Raw genomic sequence first — 23,262 nt, forward strand, 5'->3', positions numbered from 1 at the left:
AGGAGATAGGATAAGAACCTTGAAGAACAACGCATGGCAGTGATAAGTATACTCCAGAAGATTAAAATGGTTTCTCACCTGAGTGATGTTTATTGTGTGCAACAAGAGCTGATTTATTTCTCAGAGTATGGAAATGGCCTCTCATGTCTGTAACTTCTCTCATGTGTAACAAGATGTGATTTCTGTGTAAAACATTTCCCACACTAACAACATGGAAATGGTTTCTCACCTGTGTGACTTCGCTGATGTGTAACAAGATGTGATTTGTGTGTAATACATTTTCCCCACTCAGAGCAAGACATGAGAGAAGTCACATGTGTGACTTTTCATGTATAACAAGAGATGATTTGTATGGAAAACATTTCCCACATTCAGAACATGGAAATGAGTTCTCACTTGTGTGGCTTCTCTCATGTTTAATAAGAACTGATTTGTGTGCAAAACATTTCCCACACTCAGAACATAGAAATGGTTTCTCACCTGTGTGACTTCGCTGATGTCTAACAAGTTGTGATTTCTGTGTAAAACATTTCCCACACTCAAAGCAAGAAAATGGCTTCTCACCTGTGTGACTTCTCTCATGTTTAATAAGATCTGATTTGAGTGCAAAACATTTCCCACACTCAGAACATGGAAATGGCTTCTCACCTGTGTGAGTTCGCTGATGTGTAGTAAGATCTGGTTTCCGTGCAAAACATTTCGCACACTCAGAGCAAGAAAATGGCTTCTCACCTGTGTGACCTCTCTGATGTATAACAAGATGTGAATTACTTACAAAACATTTACCACACTCAGAGCAAGAAAATGGATTCTCACCTGTGTGACTTCTCTGATGTGTAAGAAGATGTGATTTCCGTGCAAAACCTTTCTCACACTCAGAACATGGAAATGGCCTCTCACCTGTGTGACTTCTCTTATGTATAACAAGATATGAGTTGCATGTAAAACATTTCCCACACTCAGAACATGAAAATGGATTCTCACCTGTGTGACTTCGCTGATGTGTAACAAGTTGTGAGTTCCGGGCAAAACATTTCCCGCACTCAGAGCAAGAAAATGGCTTCTCACCTGTGTGACTTCTCTGATGTCTAAGAAGATCTGATTTGAATGCAAAACATTTCCCACACTCAGAACATGAAAATGGCTTCACACCTGTGTGATTTCTCTGATGTGTAATAAGACCTGATTTATATGCAAAACATTTCCCACACTCAGAACATGAAAATGGCTTCACACCTGTGTGATTTCTCTGATGTGTAATAAGACCTGATTTGTCTGTAAAACATTTCCCACACTCAGAACATATCAGTGGCCTCTCACCTGCCTTAGCTGGATGATGGGTAATAATCTTTGTGTTCTGTGTAACATATTTGGCATCTATAGAACACGGAAACTCTGTATTTACTCTCAGAGCTGTAACAGATGCACCAATATCAGAGTGATCAGGAGAACATTTTCCAGGATCAGAGGTATCAGCTGATAGAGCTGGATGTATAATTGGGGTAATGGGGTTATCTCCTGGAGAATCCTGTATACTGTCATTATCTTTTATGTCACAATCTGGGGATAACATTAGATGTCCTTCTGAGATATTCCTGCTTGTGTGTCCATCTGCTGGAAATAAAATACATTATGGAAATGTGACATTTTCTGTAACAATATTAATATTGTAAACAATAGGAGAAGACGACTTTCTGGGACACTTAATTATAAATGTGTGTGTATAATAAAACATAACTTTTAATGAAGGCTTTATAATATTGTGTCTCAGAGTATCATTGTGTCCACCCTCCTGAGAACACTCACAATAACAAATGTAATATTATAATAAGACTTAGATATATCTCTCTCTTGTACTGGTAACTAACCATGAAGTATAAATGGAGATGTAGTCACTCGCCAAATCCTATGTCAGCACCAATGTAAAACAATGGAGGGGGAACATATCGTATGAATTGGAGATTCTAGATGAACAATAACATCAGTCATATGAGCTGATGGATCAGAGAAAAGTCTCCTAACGTTACTCCTGGAAGCATTGTTAAGGTAGCATTCCTTTATGTGTGCGCACATACGCTGGTAAGCCTGTACATGTGTTACTCACCCTTATATAAGGTATATTGCTACAGCAGAGTAGGTTTGGAACAAGGTACTTTACATGCAATACACCATATGATACACTGCAATCATCATCATCATCTGCTAGGTTATAATCCACTTTTACACCTCAATCATCAGTGTTTTACCTCTATTCTCTCAATAGTAATAAGGATGATGTGTGTACGGTAATGCCACACAAACCCAAAGAAGATAAGTGTGTTGTGGTGGGTGCCCCGTGGAACCCAGTGTACCTCGCAGAAAGAGATTTAACCATAGGAAGTCTACCATAAATCTCCTTTTCTGCAGCAGAATACACTGTGTTCTACAGGGAAACATTGAGGATGTCCTAAAGCAGTTCCTCGAGGGAGGGGACACACCTTAGCTGGCATGAGAACCTGGCGTCCAAAAACGGAAGGGAGGCGGAAGTATCAAACGCATAGAACCTAAGAAACATGTTCACTGAGAATCATGTAGCCGCCTTGCACAATTGTTCTGTGGACGCGCCACGGCGAGCTGCCCAAGAGGGTCCAACAGACCAAGTAGAATGGGCTTTAGTAGCAGCAGGACCTGGAAGTCCAACCTGCACATAAGCTTGTGCAATCACCATTCTAATCCATCTGCCAAAGTTTGCTTATTCGCAGGCCAGCCACGTTTGTGGAAACCAAACAGTACAAAAACGGAATCTGACCTCCTGATAGAGGCAGTCCTTTCCACATAAATACAGAGAGCCCTTACCACATCCAAAGAACGGTCTTTGGAAGACAAATCTGAAGAGATAAAGGCTGGAACCACAATCTCTTGGTTAAGGTCAAAAGATAACACCACCTTAGGCAAATAACCCGGTCTAGTTTGAAGAACTGCCGGTCACTGTGAAAAATCAAATAGGCACTATGTCCTGTCGTCCACCCTAAGACCGATACCCTTCTTGCAGAGGCAATAGCCAGCAAAAACAGGACCTTGGCCGTGAGCTATTTAAGGTCCGTCAACTCAAAAGGTTCAAATGGAGACTCTTGCAGGACCTTTAGTACAACAGTCAAATCCCATGGAGCCACAGGAGGAACATGGGGAAGCTGTCTTCTAAGTACGCCCTGAGTGAAAATATGAAAGTTAGGTATGATGCAATTTTCCTCTGAAACCATACCGAAAAGGCAGAGATGTGACCCTTGAGGGTGGCCAGACAAAGACCTAGGTCAAGGCCTCGTTGCAGAATAGCCAGGATTCTGGACGTTCTGAATTGACATGTCTCATAATTCTTGTCAGCACACCAGGTGAAGTAAGAATTCCAGACTCTGCAATAAATCTGGGCAGATGCCGGTTTAAAGGCTTTCAGCATAGTCTGAATAACTGCCTCGGAAAATCATTTGGCCCTCAGTAGTGAAGCTTCAAAAGCCACGCCGTCAAAGCCAGTCTAGCCAGGTCTGGGGCCCTGTAGGACAAGGTCCAGACACTGCGGAATTAGAAGGGGTCTCTTTGTTGAGAGACCCTGCTTGTCTGAGAACCAATACCTTCGAGGCCACGCTGGAGCGACTAGAAGTAGTATTCCTCCTTCTTGTTTGAACCTCCGTAGTATCCTGGACAGGAGTGACACCAGAGGGAACACATAGGGCAGCCGAAAGTTCCATGGAATAGCCAGTGCATCCATGAATGCTGATTGAGGATCCCTGGTACTTGATCCGAAAATCGGTACCTTGTGATTGTGTCGAGATACCATGAGGTCTACGTCCAGTAGGCACCATCTGTCCACTAGGAGTTGAAAGACTTCCGGATGAAGATTCCACACACCGGCATGTACGTCCTGGCGACTGGGGAATTCTGCTTCCCAGTTTTGGACACCTGGAATGAACACTGCCGATATGGCTCGCAGATGGCGTTCCGCCCATCAAAGCATTTTTGGCACTTCTATCATTGCCATGTGGCTTTGAGTGCCGCCTTGATGGTTTATGTATACCACTGTGGTGGCGTTATCTGACCCTACTTGAACAGGCCTGTTCTGTACCAGAGACAGGGCGAGAGATAGTGCATTGAACACCGCCTTCAACACCAGAATATTTATTTGGAGGAGTTATTCCTCCTTGGTCCAGCAACCCTGAAACGAGTGTTGCTCCAACACCGCACCCCATCCTCTCAGACTGGAATCTGTTGTCAGCATAACACAGTTGGAGATCCAGAAGGGACGGCCCTTGCTTAATCATTGATCCTGTAGCCACCAGGTCAGCGACAAACGAACCTCCGGAGTTAACGCAGTCATCTAAGATCTGATCCGATGAGGTCGGGCGTCCCATTTGGAAAGGATTAACTCCTGTAGTGGGCGGGAATTAAATTGAGCGTACTCTACCATGTCGAATGCCATCACCATCAGGCCAAGTACTTACATTGCCGAGTGTATCGACACTCCGGGGCGATGACGAAAGCATTATACTGTCCTGAAGCTTCAAGACCTATTCTGTAGACAGAAACCGCCATTGACTGTGTGTATCCAGAAGTGCCCCTAGGTGCGCCATGCTCTGAGCTGGGACCCGCAAGGATTTCTTCCAGTTGATGAGCCTCTTGTGGGCTTGTAGGAAGCCTACCATTAGTTGCAGATGACTGAGGAGGACATTGTGGGTGCCAGGATCAGCAGGTCGTCCTGATACGGCAGGATCCTGACTCCCTGGCGACGGAGAGGTGCCGTCATTACGGCCATGACCTTGGTGAAGATCTGAGGAGCCTTAGCAAGTCCAAATAGCAGAGCCTTGAACTGATACTGTAGGTTGCCAATAGCAAACCGCAGAAACTGCTGGTGTGACTTGGCAATAGGTATATGCAGGTATGCATCCTCCGGGTTCCATAGCCAGTAAAATTGAGCGCAGTGTTTCCACACGAAATCTGGGCACTCTCACAAACTTGTTCAGAGATTTGAGGTTGAGTATAAGCCGGAATGACCCATTTGGTTTTGGAACTAGAAACAGGGTGGAATAATAACCTCTACCTCTCTGGTGCTGAGGTATTGGCACGACCACTCCTGCACTCGGGAGAGAACTGACACTTGTTTGAAAAGCTTGCGCCTTTAACGGATCCCATGCGTCTGAAGTGGTCTTAAACCAGACCTGGGTGAACTGTAGAAGTCTGACTCCCACCCTAGTATCCCCCAGGGGGAGTCCCGCCTCATCATGCAGCAGGCTTGTTGTGTTCTGAAGCAGGCTGACGGGCATCCCAGGATTGTTTGGCCTTGGGCTTTGTGGTTTTGGGAGCATGAGATTGTCTCGGGTATGCCTGAACTTTTGCTTTCCCTTGAGGATGAAAGTGCAGAAGGATTAGTATTTGGGAGAAAAGCAGTCTTAGCAGCTGCTAATTCAGACACAATTTTATTCAGGTCTTCACCAAACAAAATGTCTGCAGTGAAGGAGTACCTCCAAGGTCTTTTTGGAGTCTATGTCCACCTTCCATGACCTCAACCACAGTATATGGGGACCCAGAACAGACGTAGTCGATGCCTTGGCTGCCAGTACTCCTGAATGTAACAGACGGCGGTGGTAATGTGAGACAGGTATTGTCTGGCAGTGTCAGATATATCCTCAAGCAGCTCTTCCTCTTATTGAAGATGTACAGTTCCGCACCAACTAAATACATAAATACATATAATTAGAAATATTCAAAAACCAATATAATCACTGTTGATTGCTGAATTCACAGAAGTAAATTATTGGTGGTGCTCCCAAATATTTTTTGTAGATCAAGCTACAGATTATTAGAAGAAAAAGACAAAAAAAGACCCTTTTGGGAGCACTCTTAGAAATCAATTATGGAAAAAGAATAACTTAAAATACTGAATTTTTTTGTTCTGGCGAGTCCTTTAAAACTTAACGTTTATTCTGTTTTCTAAACTAAAATACTGACCATAGGTCTAATTATTACAATCTTGATTTACCTGGTGATTTAGAAGGATCAAGATAGTGGTGAAAATATAATTCAGGATGCTCAATCCAAGAATATTATATATTATGTTCTAATAGACCAAATATGTGTTGCGTCAGGAGAATTCAAGTATTCTTACATGTATAGTGTACATTAATCACACGTTATTCAAAAATTATATTATTTTACTTCCATTCACACAAAGGAACTGAATTTCCTAAAATAACAAAAAGGTCTCCAATTATGGTGGTAATGATGATGATTCAAGTAATTGGCATCTAGAAAGTTCTATGCACCGTCTCCTTGTAAATGTAGGGTATTAGATCTCACTCAATTTCACTTCATTTCAAGTCAAGTCAATGCAGAGTTTGTTGGAGCTCAAGAGTCCTGTATATTGGAATAAATTCTTGAAGCTATTAGCTAGTATAGGTATATACCATTATGTAGAAGAAAAAGAGATAGAAAGAAGGAAAAAACTCGCTACTACTCTCTGTTGTGACCGCGAATTGTACGCTGAAGGGGACAGAATGACCCTAAACCGTACCGCAGTCAGTCAGATGAGAGAGAGAGAGAGAGAGAGAGAGAGAGATACTTCTTCTGTCTGTTGTGGCAGCAAATTGTACACCGAGGAGGGCAATGCCCTGAACAGTACTGCTGTCAGCCAGATGAGAGTGAGAATGTGAGAAATGGTTTGGGGACTGAGTCTCTACTCTTAAACTCATCCACAGACTGTCTCAAGTATTGCGTCTCTTTCTCATTGCGAGAAAATGTAGAAATATTTGACATCATTTCTTTAATGGATTCCAGCCATACTGGTTCAGCCCCACTATTCTGGGAAGGTGCACGGCCCTGAGTACACGGTAATGAGCCCCCTGGGGAAGAGGAACAATCTGCCGTACATGAAACACACTCTTTACCTGTCATAATGTAAATGTGATAGTACACACACACACACACACACACACACACACACACACACACACACACACACACACACACACAGGTTAAAGCATACTTAACCCACAAAGAGCCCTTCCAGGGAGACACAGATAAGATGGAGCCAGCATACAGCGCCCTTATAGCTAATGCCAAGCTTAGCCGGGTTGCAGACTAAGTAGCTAGATTAGGGACTAATAATCGTTCCTCCCCTGCTATGACCCCCTGGTGCTGCTGAGGTAATCTGGAGTCTCTCCGGAGGAGCTGCACATCCCTTTCTAGTCAGCGTCTGTGTCCACTGCAGAGGGAAAATGGTGCTGGTGAGCTGCTGGATCCTCTCATAGTGAAGCCCCACCCCTCTATGGCGAGCAGTCTTCCCGCTTTTTTTATACTGGCTAAGGTATTTTAGTGCTTAAAGTCAGAGCCGTTTTAATTCTGTGTTTGCCAGTGTGGGTACTGTGTACAGTGTACTGAGACTCGGTTCATACCCTCATAAGCGGTGCATTCGCACTGCGTACCGAGTCTGGAGACACAATCCGCCTCAGTTAGAAGCCGTGCGACTCCATACCCTCGTGCTGCCATAATGGCCGGCAACCCGCTAACTGGGACGCCGGCTTAGTACTCACCACTCTTCAGTCTTCTGGCTCTGTTAGGGGTGGCGGCGTGCTGCGTGAATGAACGCTTGCCATGGCGGGGCTTACGAACAGTTCCCTAAGGAGCTCAGTGTCCTGTCAGCGGGGAACAAGACCATTAACTCTTCCAGAGGTTGGGCCGTTGCCCCCTAAGTCCCACGAAGCAGGCAGGCTGGTGCCAACCAGTCCTGCCTCAAAATAACAAACAGATAAAGTAAATGCAGAAAACTCTTCAGGAGCATAAGCATGACCGGCTCCTCCGGGCACATTTTCTAAACTTAGTCTGGTAGGAGGGGCATATAGGGAGGAGCCAGCACACACAGTCAAACTTCTTAAAGTGCCCATGGCTCCTAGTGGACCCGTCTATACTCCATGGTACTAAATGGACCCCAGTATCCTCTAGGACATAAGAGAAATATATTGGGATCTCCCAAAGCAAATTTAGTGGAGGGGACGCTCCTGACTGGACAGGAGAATCCTTCGCCCGAATGCAGCATCCTGAGAGGCAAAGGTATTAAAGGTATAATGTCTAATGAATGTGTTGATGGAAGACCATGTGGCTGCCTTACATATCTGTTCAGCTGAGACATCACCGTGTGCAGCCCAAGATGGACCTACAGTACCTTACGAGTAGAATGAGCAGAGACATTAGCCAGAATAGGGAGATCAGCACGAGAGTAAGCTTCTGAGACAGTCATTCGATGCCACCTCACCAGCGTTTGCTTGTCCACAGGACATCCTCTTTTGTAGAATCCATAGAGCACAAAGAGTATATGTCTTTCTGATGGCCCTGGTATGATCCACGTAGATCCTTAAAGCCCAGACTAAATCCAATGATGCATCTCCCACTGAAAGATCTGTCCCTTGGGAAGCCGGCGCTACAATTTCTTCGTTAAGGTGGAACTTAGACCACACCATAGGAAGATAACCAGATTTGGTTCTGAGAACAACTCTGTCTTGGTGAAAGATCAGAAAAGGAGGGCGACATAACAATGCCCCTAATTCTGACACTCTTCTAGCTGAGGCAAGAGCTAACAAAAAGAGAGCCTTAGCTGTCAACCATTTAAGATCCACTTGCTTCAGTGGTTCAAATTGAGCAACTTGAAGCACCTTTAGGACTATATCTAGATCCCAAGGAGCTGTAGGACGAACAAAAGGCGGTTGGATGTGAAGCACTCCCTGGACAAGAGTGCTAACACCATGCAGGTTGGCAATTTTCTTTTGAAACCAAACCATTAATACTGACACGTGTACTCTCAAGGAGGCCACACGGAGACCTTTATCCATTCCTGCTTGAAGGAATGCTAAGACCCTAGAAATTCTATAAGACCTGGGGTCCAGCTTCTTGCCACTGTACTATTGGATATATGCTTGCCACACACGGTAATAAATACAAGTAGAAGTTGATTTCCTTGCTCTAAGCATTGTGTGAATTACATATTGAGAAAATCCTCTAGCTTTAAGGATGTACGTCTCAAGAGCCACGCAGTCAAAGACAGCCAATCCAGAGGCTTGTGATAACAAGGACCCTACGACAGTAGATCTGGACGTTGATGCAGTAGCCATGGAGTGTCCACTGACTGTACTGGTGCCTTCTGGGCCATGCCTGAGCAATTAGAATCATGGTGACCTTCCCTTGTTTGACCTTCCGAATCACCCTGGGCAACACATAGGCTAGCTGAAAGTCCCATCTTACAGAGCATCCACGAAGATCGCTTTGGGATCCTTTGTTCTTGACCCATATGCGGGTACTATGAAATTCTGCCGAGAGGCAATGAGGTCTATCTCCGGCAGCCCCCACTTGTCTACCAGACTCTGGAAGACCTCGGTGTGTTAAGCCCATTCGCTTGCATGAATAGCGTGTCGACTGAGAAAACCTGCTTCACAGTTTAGGACTCCTGGAACAAATACTGCAGACAACGCTGGATGATGAAGTTCTGCCCTTCTTAATGTGTGGCTTAACTCCTTCATTGCGCAATCCTCCTTGATGACTGAGGTACACTACTGCCGTCGCATTGTCCGAATGAATTTGAACAGATTTCCCCTGAAGAATGTCCTATGCCTGAGTGAGTGCCATATATACGGCCCAAAGTTCCAATATATTTGTCGGCAGGCAACTTTCTTCCTTGGTCCACATCCCTTGGAAGCAACCATTTTCTGACACTGCTCCCCAGCCCTGAAGACTGGCATCCGTTGTCATAACCTCCCAATCTGAGATCCAATAGGATCTCCCTTTGTCCAGATGGGATGTCTGTAGCCACCGGGCTTATGACCTCCATACTCCCAGAGGAAGAACCATAGTCTGAGTTTTTATTGTCTGATGTAACCCATTTCATTTGGAAAGGATCAGACGTTGAAGAGGCCTCGAGTCTAATTGAGCACACTCTACCATGTCGAATGTCGACACCATATATCCCATCACACGCATAGCTGCGTGAATGGATACCCTTTGACTGTGTAGCAGCTCCTTAATCCTCAACTGTATCGTAGATATTTTGTTCAGAGGTAAAATTACTCTTGAAAGACTGAAATCCAATACAGCCCCCAAGAAACGTCATCCGTTGTGACGGAACCAGGGACGACGTTGCTCAATTTATGAGCAACCATGTCTCTGTAAACAAGCTATCGTCTGTTGCAGATGACACTGAAGCAATTCCTGAGATTGCACCAGAATTAATTAATCGTTGAGGGATTGAAAATTCCTTATCCCCTGTCGACGGAGATAAGCCGCCATTACCACCATATTTTTGGTGAAAACTCTTGGCCATTCCAAATGGTAGGGCCTGAACCTAAAAATTTTGCTGGAGGATAGCAAACCTGAGATAGAACTGATAGGACTGTGCTATAGGAACATGCAGGTAAGCATCCGGAATATCCAAGGATAACATAAAATCCTCCAGCTCCTTGGCCATAATAATGGACCAAATGTAGAGTCTCCATATGAAATGGAGGCACCCAATGTACTTGTTCAGCACCTTGAGATTGAGTATGGGCCGGAACGACACATTTGGCTTCTGAACTAGAAACTATTTTGAATAGAAACCTTGTCCTTGTTGAGCAGGAGGAACTGGAATTATCACTCCTGACTGAAGCAACCTCTGAACTGCCTCTTGTAAGGCCCTGGCCTTTATTTCTACTGAAGACGGGCTGGTACAAAAGAACCTTTGTGGAGAGTGTTTCTTGAAGGCAAACGCATAACCGTGAGATACCGCTTCTTGCACCCAGGCATCTGTGGTGGACTGCTGCCAGATCTGTGCAAAATGATGAAGTCTGCCTCCCACCCTGGGGTCCTTCTGGTAGCCCAGTGCTTTTAAGTCTTTGCAGACTTGTCTGAATGGGACGGTTTTCCGTAACCTTTTCCTTTCGCCTTTCCTTGGGTCCGAAAGAACAGAAAAATTAGGTTTAGACTTGTAAGTAGAAGGAAACTTCACTTTCTTAGAGTCTTCTTCCGACTCCAAAATTCTTTACCAAAAAGAATATCTCCAGTAAAGAGCAACAGAACCTTCTTGAACTCCAGCTGCTACTGCTGAGGCTTATGCTTGAGAGGCAATAGTACCCATGTCCAAGGCTGCTTCTTCCATAAACATAGCCGCCTGTTTAATATGTGCAATATGGGATTTTTGCTCTCTAGATGCCAATGAGAGATTACCCTCCAATGCATCAGCCCAAGCTGTTACTGCTATTGCCATCCAGGCTGAAGCCATGGCTGGTCTTACAATTGCCCCAGACAAGGAGAATGTTTTTTTTAAAAACGTCTATTTTTCAGTAACATAATTTAATGATGTTGAAGGCAGAGGTAATGTAGATTTTCGCACCAATCTAATGACGTGCATATCTACTTTGGGAGCCACTCCCTTTTTAAACAGTCCCCAGCTGAAGGAGGATAATGAAAATTTCATTTCTTTGGAATTCTAAACTTCTTACTGGGTGTGACCCAAGCCTCTTGCATAATCTCCGTCAGCTGTTCTGACCCCAGAAATTCAGTTCTGACTGTTTTGGGATGTTTACACACAGGAGCCTTGGATTTTAACAAAGGGCTCTGCTGCCTCCTATAAGGATAGAATGGCTTTCACAGCACTAATTAGCTCAGGTATATCCACTGAGCTGGGACCTTCATCCTCGTGTCTCTATGCAGACCCAGAATGTGAGGAATCCTCATCCTCCGAAGTGTCCCCATCTGAAACATGTGTAGACTTTGAAGATGTAGTTTCATGTCTGTGTGATTTACTTTCCACAGGCCTTTCAGCATGTTTTTCTTGAAAGGCTGCAGATTCCTGGACTGAATGTGATAAAACCCAGGGGGAATGTTGCATGTAAGAGTTAATAGGGTAACCTATCCCTGGTATACGAGCTGGCATTATCCGCTCAGTAATACTGGATAATGTCTGTGCAAAAGAAGCCCATGGGGGTTCAATTTGAACCTGTGCCTGCCTTATGATCCCTGTGGCCTAGCACTGGTGCACCCGAGGTGGCAGCCGCATCAGTAGTCTCCATCTCGAAAACAGTGCGTCTGTATCTCACGTCTCCTCCGTTAGGCAGAATTAACGCCTTACCTTCTTCCCGTGCTCCGGCCACAGCCTGGTAACGTCAGCTGGACTTGGTAGTACATCCTACACAGACAACCACCAAAACAGCACTGTACCCGTGGGTAAGTGTTGTCGTGACCCAGCAAGTAGTTGTTGAAGCGACTCTTTCTAAGGTGGGGTGTAAGACGCTTTTTAGAAAACTTGCTCAAAAAACCTAAGACTACAAAAATAAATTAAACAAGCTTATGACTGTCAAAATCAGCAGCCTAAAGATCGTGGTCCGGCTCCTGTCTTACCAACAAAAAAACTGAATTGTCCGAGTCAGGAGGCGGGGATATAGGAGACTGTCCTGTTGCATTCTGGGAGGCCGAAAGCTTTTGATCATTGGTGCCAATCCGCTGACGATACCTCATATCCCAATGTATATCCTGTGGATACTACTGTGGACCCTGCAGGTGAAAACATAGGTACCACACAGTGACATGATGTGAGGGGGGAGAGGAGGAGAATAATAGAGGCTCATGGCTCCTGATGTATGAGATACACCAGAGAGTGTGGGGAGGAGACTGGTCAGATCTCTGGACTGGTAACACACAGTGACATGATGTGAGGAGGAGAGCAGGAGTATAATAGGGGCTGATGGCTCCTGACTCCACGCTGGAAAAATAAATATTCAGCATTAGTTTGTACTGACAGAGGAGGGTGTAGTGTAAGAGATTGCTGTAGTGACTGAGCAAGGAGAATATGCGACTCTTTTCTGTAATAAGTGTTTATTACTTACCTGTGCTGATATCTGTAGGGATTTCCTCCTCCTTACACTGCTGATCACCCCTCACATACGTCTCTTCTTCTCCCTCTATATCTTCTGCCTTTATATCAGTCACATAAGTCTCTTCTTCTCCCTCTATATCTTGTGCCTTTATATCAGTCACATACGTCTCTTCTTCTCCCTCATTATCTTCTGCCATTATATCAGTCACATACGTCTCTTCTTCTCCCTCTATATCTTCTGCCTTTATATCAGTCACATACGTCTCTTCTTCTCTTTCTATATCTTCTGCCTTCATATCAGTCACATACGTCTCTTCTTCTCCCTCTGTATCTTCTGCCTTTATATCAGTCACATACGTCTCTTCTTCTCCCTCTATATCTTCTGCCTTTATATCAGTCACATACGTCTCTTCTTCTTCCTCTATATCTTCTACCTTTATACCAGTCACATACGTCTCTTCTTCTCCCTCTATATCTTCTGCCTTTATATCAGTCACATACGTCTCTTCTTCTTCCTCTATATCTTCTGCCTTTATATCAGTCACATACGTCTCTTCTTCTCCCTCTATATCTTCTGCCTTTATATCAGTCACATACACCTCTTCTTCTCCCTCTATATCTTCTGCCTTTATATCAGTCACATACACCTCTTCTTCTCCCTCTATATCTTCTTTCTTTATATCAGTCACTTCTCCTCCTTCTATGTCTTCTGATTTAATATCAGACAGACGTTCTACCTAAAACACAAAAAAAAACACCACTAAAAATAAGAATTTACTTACCGATAATTCTATTTCTCGTAGTCCGTAGTGGATTCTGGGAACTCCGTAAGGACCATGGGGAATAGCGGCTCCGCAGGAGACTGGGCACAAAAGTAAAGCTTTAGGACTACCTGGTGTGCACTGGCTCCTCCCCCTATGACCCTCCTCCAAGCCTCAGTTAGGATACTGTGCCCAGACGAGCATACACAATAAGGAAGGATTCATGAATCCCGGGTAAGATTCATACCAGCCACACCAATCACACCGTACAACTTGTGATCTGAACCCAGTTAACAGCATGATAACAGAGGAGCCTCTGTAAAGATGGCTCACAACAACAATAACCCGATTAGTTAACAATAACTATGTACAAGTATTGCAGACAATCCGCACTTGGGATGGGCGCCCAGCATCCACTACGGACTACGAGAAATAGAATTATCGGTAAGTAAATTCTTATTTTCTCTGACGTCCTAGTGGATGCTGGGAACTCCGTAAGGACCATGGGGATTATACCAAAGCTCCCAAACGGGCGGGAGAGTGCGGATGACTCTGCAGCACCGAATGAGAGAACTCCAGGTCCTCCTCAGCAAGGGTATCAAATTTGTAGAATTTAGCAAACGTGTTTGCCCCTGACCAAGTAGCTGCTCGGCAAAGTTGTAAAGCCGAGACCCCTCGGGCAGCCGCCCAAGATGAGCCCACCTTCCTTGTGGAATGGGCATTTACAGATTTTGGCTGTGGCAGGCCTGCCACAGAATGTGCAAGCTGAATTGTACTACAAATCCAACGAGCAATAGTCTGCTTAGAAGCAGGAGCACCCAGCTTGTTGGGTGCATACAGGACAAACAGCGAGTCAGATTTTCTGACTCCAGCCGTCCTGGAAACATATTTTCAGGGCCCTGACAACGTCTAGCAACTTGGAGTCCTCCAAGTCCCTAGTAGCCGCAGGCACCACAATAGGTTGGTTCAGGTGAAACGCTGACACCACCTTAGGGAGAAACTGAGGACGAGTCCTCAATTCCACCCTGTCCGAATGGAAAATCAGATAGGGGCTTTTGCTGGATAAAGCCACCAATTCTGACATGCGCCTGGCCGAAGCCAGGGCCAACAGCATGGCCACTTTCCATGTGAGATATTTTAAATCCACAGATTTAAGCGGTTCAAACCAATGTGATTTGAGGAACCCCAAAACTACATTGAGATCCCAAGGTGCCACTGGAGGCACAAAAGGAGGCTGTATATGCAGCACTCCCTTGACAAACATCTGTACTTCAGGAACTGATGCCAGTTCTTTCTGGAAGAAAATCGACAGGGCCCAAATTTGAACCTTAATGGACCCCAATTTGAGGTCCATAGACACTCCTGTTTGCAGGAAATGCAGGAATCGACCCAGTTGAAATTCCTCTGTTGGGGCCTTCCTGGCCTCGCACCACGCAACATATTTTCGCCAAATGCGGTGATAATGCTGTGCGGTTACATCCTTCCTGGCTTTGATCAGGGTAGGGATGACTTCCTCCGGAATGCCTTTTTCCTTCAGGATCTGGCGTTCAAAAGCCAAGCCGTCAAACGCAGCCGCGGTAAGTCTTGGAACAGACAGGGTCCTTGCTGGAGCAGGTCCCTTCTTAGAGGCAGAGGCCACGGGTCCTCTGTGAGCATCTCTTGAAGTTCCGGGTACCAAGTCCTTCTTGGCCAATCCGGAGCCACGAGTATGGTTCTTACTCCTCTCCGTCTTATAATTCTCAGTACCTTGGGTATGAGAGGCAGAGGAGGGAACACATACACTGACTGGTACACCCATGGTGTTACCAGAGCGTCCACAGCTATTGCCTGAGGGTCCCTTGACCTGGCGCAATACCTGTCCAGTTTTTTGTTGAGGCGGGACGCCATCATGTCCACCTTTGGTTTTTCCCAACGGTTTACAATCATGTGGAAGACTTCTGGATGAAGTCCCCACTCTCCCGGGTGGAGGTCGTGCCTGCTGAGGAAGTCTGCTTCCCAGTTGTCCACTCCCAGAATGAACACTGCTGACAGTGCTATCACATGATTTTCCGCCCAGCGAAGAATCCTTGTAGCTTCTGCCATTGCCCTCCTGCTTCTTGTGCCGCCCTGTCTGTTTACGTGGACGACTGCCGTGATGTTGTCTGACTGGATCAACACCGGCTGACCTTGAAGCAGAGGTCTTGCTAGGCTTAGAGCATTGTAAATGGCCCTTAGCTCCAGGATATTTATGTGAAGTGATGTCTCCAGGCTTGACCACAAGCCCTGGAAATTTCTTCCCTGTGTGACTGCTCCCCAGCCTCGCAGGCTGGCATCCGTGGTCACCAGGACCCAGTCCTGAATGCCGAATCTGCGGCCCTCTAGAAGATGAGCACTCTGCAACCACCACAGGAGAGACACCCTTGTCTTTGGTGACAAGGTTATCCGCTGATGCATCTGAAGATGCGACTCAGACCATTTGTCTAGCAGATCCCACTGGAAAGTTCTTGCGTGGAATCTGCCGAATGGGATTGCTTCGTAGGAAGCCACCATTTTTTCCAGGACCTTTGTGCATTGATGCACTGACACTTGGCCTGGTTTTAGGAGGTTTCTGACTAGTTCGGATAACTCCCTGGCTTTCTCCTCCGGGAGAAACACCTTTTTCTGGACTGTGTCCAGGATCATCCCTAGGAATAGAAGACGTGTCGTCGGGATCAGCTGCGATTTTGGAATATTGAGAATCCAACCGTGCTGCCGCAACACTACCTGAGATAGTGCTACCCCGACTTCCAACTGTTCCCTGGATCTTGCCCTTATCAGGAGATCGTCCAAGTAAGGGATAACTAAAACTCCCTTCCTTCGAAGGAGTATCATCATTTCGGCCATTACCTTGGTAAAGACCCGGGGTGCCGTGGACAATCCAAACGGCAGCGTCTGAAACTGATAGTGACAGTTCTGTACCACAAACCTGAGGTACCCTTGGTGAGAAGGGTAAATTGGGACATGGAGGTAAGCATCCTTGATGTCCAGAGACACCATATAATCCCCTTCTTCCAGGTTCGCAATCACTGCTCTGAGTGACTCCATCTTGAATTTGAACCTCTGTATGTAAGTGTTCAAGGATTTTAGATTTAAAATCGGTCTCACCGAGCCGTCCGGCTTCGGTACTACAAACAGCGTGGAATAATACCCCTTTCCCTGTTGCAGGAGGGGTACCTTGATTATCACCTGCTGGGAATACAGCTTGTGAATGGCTTCCAATACCGCCTCCCTGTCGGAGGGAGACGTCGGTAAAGCAGACTTTAGGAAACGGCGAGGGGGAGACGTCTCGAATTCCAATTTGTACCCCTGAGATACCACCTGAAGGATCCAGGGGTCCACTTGCGAGTGAGCCCACTGCACGCTGAAATTTTTGAGACGGCCCCCACCGTGCCTGAGTCCGCTTGTAAAGCCCCAGCGTCATGCTGAGGACTTGGCAGAAACGAGAGAGGGCTTCTGTTCCTGGGAACTGGCTGTTTGCTGCAGCCTTTTTCCTCTCCCTCTGCCACGGGGCAGAAAAGAGGAGCCTTTTGCCCGCTTGCCCTTATGGGGCCGAAAGGACTGCGCCTGATAATACGGCGTCTTCTTATGTTGAGAGGCTACCTGGGGTAAAAATGTGGATTTCCCAGCAGTTGCCGTGGCTACCAGGTCTGATAGACCTACCCCAAATAACTCCTCCCCTTTATAAGGCAATACTTCCATATGCCTTTTGGAATCCGCATCACCTGACCACTGTCGTGTCCATAACCCTCTACTGGCAGAAATGGAAAGCGCACTTAGACTTGATGCCAGTCGGCAGATATCCCTCTGTGCATCACGCATATATAGAAAATGCATCTTTTAAATGCTCTATAGTCAGTAATATACTGTCCCTGTCTAGGGTATCAATATTGTCCATCAGGGAATCCGACCAAGCCACCCCAGCACTGCACATCCAGGCTGAGGCGATTGCTGGTCGCAGTATAACACCCGTGTGAGTGTATATACATTTTAGGATATTCTCCTGCTTTCTGTCAGCAGGTTCCTTAAGGGCGGCCGTCTCAGGAGAGGGTAGTGCCACCTGTTTAGACAAGCGTGTGAACGCTTTATCCACCCCCTAGGGGGTGTTTCCCAATGTGCCCTATCCTCTGGCGGGAAGGGGTATGATGCTAATAACTTTTTAGGAATTAACAGTTTTTTATCGGGGGAAACCCACGCTTCATCACACGCTTCATTTAATTCCTCAGATGCAGGAAAATCTACAGGCAGTTTTTTCTCACCAAACATAATACCCTTTTTAGTGGTACTTGTATTACCAGAAATATGTAAAACATTTTTCCTAGCCTCAATCATGTAACGTGTGGCCCTACTGGAAGTCACATTCGTCTCTTCATCGTCGACACTGGAGTCAGTATCCGTGTCGGCGTCTGTATCTGCCATCTGAGGTAACGGGCGTTTTAGAGCCCCTGATGGCCTTTGAGACGCCTGGACAGGCACAAGCTGAGTAGCCGGCTGTCTCATGTCGTCAACTGTCTTTTGTAAAGAACTGACACTGTCACGTAATTCCTTCCATAAGCCCATCCATTCAGGTGTCGACTCCCTAGGGGGTGACATCTCTATTACAGGCAATTGCTCCGCCTCCACATCATTTTCCTCCTCAAACATGTTGACACAATCGTACCGACACACCGCACACACACAGGGAATGCTCTGATAGAGGACAGGACCCCACTAGCCCTTTGGGGAGACAGAGGGAGAGTATGCCAGCACACACCAGAGCGCTATATATACACAGGGATACCACTATATAATGTGTTTTCCCCTTATAGCTGCTGATCTTATCAAACTGCGCCAAATTAGTGCCCCCCCTCTCTTTTTTAGCCTTTTCTGTAGTGCAGGACTGCAGGGGAGAGTCAGGGAGACGTCCTTCCAGCGGAGCTGTGATGGAAAATGGCGCCAATGTGCTGAGGAAATAGGCCCCGCCCCCTTCTCGGCTGACTTTTCTCCCGCTTTTTGCTGTATTCTGGCAGGGGTTAAAATACATCCACATAGCCCTGGGGGTTATATGTGGTGTATTTTCGCCAGCCAAGGTGTTTATATTGCTGCTCAGGGCGCCCCCCCCTAGCGCCCTTAGTGTTCCTTCTAGGCTGTTTCAGCAGGGTGCTGCACCCTGCCCATTTTTCAAATGTGAAAAAGCACCCTGCCCTTTCTCAGTGCACCCTGCAGGACCAGAAATCACCTCCTTGTATACAGAATGCAACAGTCAGAGTGCATGTTAAATTGGAACACAATTTCTGTCCTCTGCGAATGGGATAGAAGAGGAGGAAATGACATCACTGCTGTGGCTCCTGTATAAAACAACATTCTGATAAAGAGGGAAAGAACAGGGTAAGCAGTGAGCATGTACTGCTTACACTATTTCACTAGTAGAAGAACAGACTTATTTTGTACCTAAATATTTTAACCCTCTGCTTAACGTTGCTGTTTTATAAAACATAAGGAATAGAACTACTTCAGTGCTGGAAGAAACCTTCATTATCTACTTATTTATATGCTACAGCCATTCTTTCAAGAAGACTGGATATATACAGTATTTTTCTCAGTACAGATGTTGGGTGTTACATACGTCTCCTATATGTATGTATGTATCGGTATATGATACACCAAGGGGAAAATATATGTGTAACAACTATAGACATATGCGCTATGCTTTGTGCGCAAAGCGTCACTCCAAAAATGTGCCCTTCAAAATTAAAATGTGCCCTCCTCAGTGATCAGCACCCTGCCCTAAAAAAATCCTAAAGTGAACACTACGCCCTGTACCCTCAGTGACCGGAGTGTGAAGTGTGCCTGAGGAGCAATGGCGCACAGCTGCAGTGCTGTGCGCTACCTTGTTGAAGACTGATGTCTTCTGCCGCCAATTTTCCGGACCTCTTCTTGCTTCTGGCTCTGTAAGGGGGCCAGCGGCGCGGCTCTGGGACCGGACTCCGAGGCTGGGCCTGTGTTCGGTCCCTCTGGAGCTAATGGTGTCCAGTAGCCTAAGCAGCCCAAGCTGGCTGCAAGCAGGCAGGTTCGCTTCTTCTCCTCTTAGTCCCTTGATGCAGTGAGCCTGTTGCCAGAAGGTCTCACTGAAAATAAGAAACCTAAAACTAACTTTTTCTAAGAAGCTCAGGAGAGCCCCCTAGATTGCACCCTGCTCGGTCGGGCACAAAAATCTAACCGAGGCTTGGAGGAGGGTCATACGGGGAGGAGCCAATGCACACCAGGTAGTCCTAAAGCTTTACTTTTGTGCCCAGTCTACTGTGGAGCCGCTATTCCCCATGGTCCTTCCGGAGTTCCCAGCATCCACTAGGACGTCAGAGAAATGATATTTGCATACAGTCAGTTTAAACTGAGGTGAAAAATAGTTATGGTAGACTTACCGTTGATAACTCTATTTCTCATAAGTCCACAGTATCCACAGGATATACATTTGGATATGAGGTAGCGTCAGCGGATTGGCACCAACGATCAAAAGCTTTCGGCCTCCCAGAATGCAACAGGCCAGTCCCCTAAATCCCCGCCTCATGGCTCAGGTAATTCAGTTGTTTTCCAAAGCTCAAGGCAGAAGCATCATAAAGAGACCTAATCAGGCGAGAAGAACACACATGCACACCCTTCCGTACAAGATGGAAGATGTTAGTAGGTGAAAGGATCCTCAAATCAGGAGCGTCAGGGTGGGATCCCTGTGGGTACTGTGGACTAAGGAGAAATAGAGTTATCAAATGGTAAGTCTACCATAACTATTATTTCTCCTGCAGGGTCCACGGGTTATCCACAGGATAACATTGGGATGTCCCAAAGCAAATTTAGTGGGTGGGACGCTCCTGATTGGACAGGAGAATCTTTTGCCTGAATTCAGCGTTCTGCGGTATTAAAGGTATAATGTCTAATGAATGTGTTAATGGAAGACCATGTGGCTGCCTTACATATCTGTTTAGCTGAAGCACTACGTTGTGCTGCCCATGATGGACCTTCCTTACGTGTAGGGTGAGCAGAGATATTAGCCAGAATAGGGAGTTCAGCTTGAGAATATGCTTCTGAAATAGTCATCCGAAGCCACCTCGCCAGTGTCTGCTTGTCAGCAGGCAATCCTCTATTGTAAAATCCATAGAGAACAAAGAGAGTGTCTGTCTTTCTGATGGCACTGATATGATCCACGTAGATCCTTAAGGCAAGAACTATGTCCAATGATGCATCTTCCGCAGAAAAGTCCGTCCCTTGGAAGGCCGGGACAACAATTTCTTTGTTAAGATGGAATTTAGACACCACTATAGCAAGATAACAAGATTTGGTTCTAAGAACCGCTTATCTGGATGAAAAATCAGAAATGGAGGACGACATAATAATGCCCGTATCTGACACTCTTCTAGCTGAAGCAACAACCAGTAGAAAGAGAGCTTTAGCTGTCAACCATTTAAGATCCACCTGCTTTAGTGGTTCAAATGGATCAACTTGAAGTGCCTTTAGGACTAAACTTATATCTCAAGGCACTGCAGGGAGGTTGGATGTGAAGCGTTTCCTGGAAGAAAGTGCAAACATCCTGTAGGTTAGTAATTTTCTTTTGGAACCATACAGGCAATGCTGACACCTGCACTTTCAAGGAAGCCACATGTGGTCCTTTGTCCATTCCTGCCTGAAGGAATGTTAGGACTCTGGAAACTCTGAAAGACCAAGGGTCAAATTTCCGGTCACTGCACCACTGAATATAGGCTTGCCATATTCGGTGATAAATGCAAGCTGAGGAAGGTTTCCTTGCTCTAAGCATTGTTTGAATTACCTGTTGTGAGAATCCTCTTGCTTTCATAATGGAAGTCTCAAGAGCCACGCCGTCAAAGACTGTCGATCCACATGTTTGTGAAAAAAAAGGACCCTGAGACAGCAGATCTGGATGTTGAGGGAGTAGAAATGGAGCATCCATCAACATCCTCTGCAGATCTGTGTACCAATGTCTTCTGTGCCAAGCCGGAGCTATTAGTATCACGGTGTCCTTTCCCTGTTTTGCCTATCGCATCACCCTAGGTAACAGGGCGATTGGTGAAAACACATTGGCCAGACAAAATTCCCATTTCACTGACATCCACAAAGGTCGTCCTGGGATCCTTTGTTTTTGACCAGTATGCCTGAACTTTATTCTTCTGACGGGATGCCATGAGATCTATCTCCGGTAACATCCACTTGTCTACCAGAATCTGGAACACCTCGGTGTGTAAGGCCCATTCATTTGCATGAATGGCGTGTCGACTGAGAAAATCTGCTTCCAATTTAGGACTCCCGGAAAAAACACTGCAGACAAGGCTGGATGATGAAGTTTTGCCCACCTTAACGTGCGGCTTACATCCTTCACTGCTTTTTGGCTACGACTTCCTCCTTGATGATTGAGATACGCTACTATTGTTGCATTGTCCGAGCGGATTTTAACTGGTTTCCCTTGAATGAGTGCCATATAAATGGCCCGAAGTTCCAATATATTTATTGTCAGGCAATTGTCTTTCTTGGTCCACTGTCCTTGGAAGCAACTTCTTCCTGACACTGCTCCCCAACCCTTAAGGGCATCGGTTGTCAGAATTTCCCAATATGATATCCAAAAGGGTCTCCCTTTGTCCAGATGGGTTGTCTGTAGCCACCAGGCTAATGACCTCCTTAATTCCAGAGGAAGGACCATAGTCTGAGTTTTTATTGTCTGATGAAAACCATTCCATTTGGAAAGGATCAGACATTGAAGAGGCCTCGAGTGGAACTGAGCATACTCCACCATGTCGAATCTCAACACCATCAAACCCATCACACGCATTGCTGCGTGAGTGGATACCCTTTGACTGTGTAGTAGCTCCTGAATCCTTTACTGAATTTTGTACGTTTTGTTCAGAGGTAAAATTATTCTCTAGAGACCCGAATCCAACACAGCCCCCAAGTGAGTCATTCGCTGTGACGGAACCAGGGACGACTTTTCCCAATTTATGAGCCAACCGTGTCTCTCTCAACAAGCTATAGTCTGTTGCAGATGACACTGAAGCAATTCCTCAGATTGTGCCAGGATTAATAGGTCGTAGAGGTATGGAAAACTCCTTATCCCTTGTCGACGAAGATAAGCCGCCATTACCACCATAATTTTGCTGAATACTCTGGGAGCTGTGGCCAGTCCAAATGGTAGGGCCTGAAACTGAAAGTATTGCTGGAGGGTAGCAAACCTGAGATAGCACTGATAGGACAGTGCTATAGCAACATGCAGGTAATCATCCTGGATATCTAGAGATACCATCAAATCCTCCAGCTCCATGGCCAAAATAATGGAACGTAAAGTCTCCACATGAAACCGAAGCACCCAAACGTACTTGTTCAGCACCTTGAGATTGAGTATGGTCAATCTCAAGTTTCTGTTTCTGAACTAGAAACAGGTTGAAATAAAAACCTTGTCCTCGTTGTGCAGGGGAACTGGAATTATCACTCCTGACTGAAGCAACTCCTGAAATAGCCCTGGTCTTCATTTCCAATGAAGACGGGCTGGTACAAAAAAACCTTTGTGGAGGGTGTTTCTTGAAAGCAAATGCATAACCGTGAGATACCGCTTCTTGCACCCAGGCATCTGTGTCAGACTGTTGCCAGACA

The 23,262-nt window shown here is 45.9% G+C and overlaps 1 protein-coding gene across 1 annotated transcript; it reads right to left on the bottom strand.

Moving 5' to 3' along the window:
• Nucleotides 1-229: 229 nt before the first annotated feature.
• Nucleotides 230-22,933, bottom strand: LOC134984803 (gastrula zinc finger protein XlCGF57.1-like). Its single transcript, XM_063950285.1, has 4 exons — nt 22,757-22,933; nt 13,486-13,596; nt 12,870-13,101; nt 230-1,611 (listed from the first exon to the last, which is right to left on the bottom strand). The coding sequence occupies exons 1-4, from the start codon at nt 22,931-22,933 to the stop codon at nt 311-313; spliced, it is 1,821 nt and encodes a 606-aa protein (XP_063806355.1). The 3' UTR covers nt 230-310.
• Between the last annotated feature and the right edge of the window lie 329 nt (nt 22,934-23,262).

Source organism: Pseudophryne corroboree (assembly GCF_028390025.1).
Source record: "Pseudophryne corroboree isolate aPseCor3 chromosome 3 unlocalized genomic scaffold, aPseCor3.hap2 SUPER_3_unloc_81, whole genome shotgun sequence".
NCBI classification, from domain to species: Eukaryota; Metazoa; Chordata; class Amphibia; order Anura; family Myobatrachidae; genus Pseudophryne; species Pseudophryne corroboree.